Source organism: Cervus canadensis, chromosome 22 (genome assembly GCF_019320065.1).
Source record: "Cervus canadensis isolate Bull #8, Minnesota chromosome 22, ASM1932006v1, whole genome shotgun sequence".
Lineage (NCBI taxonomy): Eukaryota > Metazoa > Chordata > Mammalia > Artiodactyla > Cervidae > Cervus > Cervus canadensis.
The window spans coordinates 58,985,175-58,988,053 of record NC_057407.1 but is presented as its reverse complement, the minus strand read 5'-3'; the positions used below and the strand labels follow the sequence as shown (position 1 = coordinate 58,988,053).

The 2,879-nt window shown below is 37.9% G+C and overlaps 1 protein-coding gene across 1 annotated transcript; it reads left to right on the top strand.

The window, feature by feature from the left end:
- The first annotated feature begins 1,199 nt into the window (after window positions 1-1,199).
- On the top strand, window positions 1,200-2,212 carry LOC122424402 (olfactory receptor 4C5-like). Its single transcript, XM_043442143.1, has one exon. It carries the CDS (start codon window positions 1,265-1,267, stop codon window positions 2,210-2,212), a length of 948 nt encoding a protein of 315 aa, XP_043298078.1. The 5' UTR covers window positions 1,200-1,264.
- The last annotated feature ends 667 nt before the right edge of the window (window positions 2,213-2,879 follow it).

The window sequence follows — 2,879 nt, the reverse complement described above, 5'->3', positions numbered from 1 at the left end:
TTTTTGTTTTTTTTTTTTGTTTGTTTGTTTTTTCCCATCACTTTCTTTAAAGCCTAAGGCTTTGGAAGGTGTCTGACTAAAGAAATTTGTTATCTGAGCTGAGATGTGTGTGCCTTACTCACATGATGGTATGAGCCAATGAAACAAACCTAAAACCCAGTCCATGAACTCAGCATTATTTAGGAATTCTCTTTCAGCATAATTCTCTTTCAAATAATTAAGTAAAGAAAAGGAAATTTACACTTAAGATAAAAATTGAATAAACCTTTAAAGCAGCAGTTATTGATAGGTCAATGATCACTACCTCCAAGCAAATTATGCTCTACAAGTAATACCTTGTTATGAAATGAGCATGTTACTTATTTCCCAAATGCATCCAGAGAGGTAAGCACAATCTGTGATTTCTTTATCACGTTTTCTGAAGGTGATACTTTGTTGTTGCTATTCAGTCGCCATGTCCAACTCTTTGCGACCCCATGGGCTGCAGCACACCGTCTTCTCTGTCCTTCATCATCTCCCAGAGACTGCCCAAGTTCATGTCCATTGAATTGGTGATGACAACCATCTCATACTTGGGTGTTCAATTTACAGGTGAGTTAGGTTTAAACATCCATTTCTACTGTCACAGTTTTGTATGAATAATGACCAACATACTGAGAAAAGGAGTCACACAGAATATTATCTATTTTATTAAATTATTTTTCTTATTATAAAGATAATATATTCTCTCTGTAGAAAATTCAGATCAGAAAGTTTTAAAAAGAATACAAAATTTATCTTAAATCCATAATCCAAATAAGCATTACTAGTCTTTAGAGCATTTCTTTCAGGTGTTTTTCCATGTTTATATGTCATTTTGGACCATTTAGATCATAACAAAGAAGGTGCTTAATATCTTGTGTTTTCCACTCAATATAATGTTGGAAGAATTTTTTCACACCATTAATTTTTATTGTAAATAACCTAAATGTTCACCTGATATTTCATAACCATAATTTGCTTGATTGTTCCTCTTTGTGTACATATTTGGATTGTTTTCACTTTATCATACAAAATATGAAATATAGCTTCTATGCACAATTTTTGTCCATAATCTTTATAAAGAATAGATTCCCAAGCATAAGGAGTACTAGATCAAGGGACATGATCAGTTATAAAGCCCTTTGTGAGAAAACTTACTGAGATTGGTTGAAATTGATCCTCACCATTGTGATCCCTGTGCTATTCTCAGAGAAAACAGTTATCTGAAAGCCAATCTGGATTCATGGAGAAAATGAACAATGTGACAGAATTCCTCCTGCTTGGCCTGACACAGAATCCAGATGTACAGAAGCTCTTGTTTGCTCTGTTTACCCTCATCTACTTTCTCACTGTGGCAGGCAACCTACTCATCATTGTGACAGTTGCCACTAGCAGAGCCTTAGGTTCCCCCATGTATTTTTTCCTGTCTTTCTTGTCCTTCATAGACTGCTGCTGCTCTTCTACCATGGCCCCCAAAATGATATTTGACTTACTTGCTCAAAAGAAAACCATCTCCTTCAGTGGGTGTATGACTCAACTCTTTGCAGAGCATTTTTTTGGAGGAGTTGAGATCCTCTTGCTCACAGTGATGGCCTATGACCGCTTCGTGGCTATCTGCAAGCCCCTGCAATACGCCATCACAATGAACAGGTATGTGTGTGGCCTCCTGGTGGCCATGGCCTGGGCCGGAGGATTTCTTCATGCTCTGATTCAAATTCTTTTTATAGTCTGGTTGCCCTTCTGCGGCCCCAATGTCATTGACCATTTCATCTGTGACCTTTTCCCTCTGCTGAAACTCTCCTGCACTGACACTCACGTCTTTGGTCTTTTTGTTGCTGCCAACAGTGGGCTGATGTGTATGCTCATCTTTTCTATTCTTATCATCTCCTATGTGCTTATCCTTTGCTCTCTAAGAACACACAGCTCTTCAGAACAGCAGAAAGCTCTCTCCACTTGTGCTTCCCATGTTACTGCAGTGGTCCTGTTCTTTGTACCCTGTATATTTGTGTACCTTCGGCCCACGATCACCTTCCCTATTGATAAAGCAGTGGCTGTGTTTTATACCATGGTAACACCCATGTTAAACCCCTTAATCTACACCCTCAGAAACTCAGAGGTGAAAAATGCCATGAAGAAGCTCTGGAGCCAAAGAGTAACCTTGGGTAACAATTTTTGTGAGCAGAGAAGATAAAATAAAATCTATTCATATCTTAAGGACAAAAGTGACTAATAAAAAGGATAATGATTTTGAAGTTAAAATATGTGACTTTAGGTATATTATTCACCCCCTTGCTTTCTGGAATCTTTAATGGTTCATCTTTCATAAAATATCAAGATTTGATTAAATGATGACTAAAGCTCTTCAAATAGAATTTTCTTTTCTTCTATAAATTACTAATCAAGGGGAGGTTGTTTAAAAAATAATTACTTTTAAATTTTATTTTTTGATTTTTTTTTTCTTTTTTTTGCTACACTGAGTCTTCGTTGCTGCACGCGGGCTTTCTCTGGTAGCAGTGAGCGAGGTGCTTGGGCTTCTCATTGCAGCTGCTTCTCTAATTTCAGAGCACGGGCTCTAAGTGTCAGGGCTTCAGTAGTCATGGTGCATGGGCTTTTGTAGTTGTGGCACACAGGTTTAGTTGCTTCTCAGCATGTGGGATCTTCCTGGATCAGAGATTTAAGCCATATCCCCCACAATGGCAGGTGGATTCTTAACCGCTGGACCACCAAGGGAGCCCTCAAAGGGGCATTATTAATCAACTTAAAGAATCACAGAGGCTGGAAAAACTTTAAGTTACTGTTTTCAGTAGAACAATTCTCTGTAACGCTTCAGATATAGAGTATATAAGCAATAGGCCAAA

Excerpts from the sequence above, each read along its gene's own strand:
- LOC122424402 (XM_043442143.1), top strand. The coding sequence starts at position 1,265 with ATGGAGAAAATGAACAATGTGACAGAATTCCTCCTGCTTGGCCTGACA.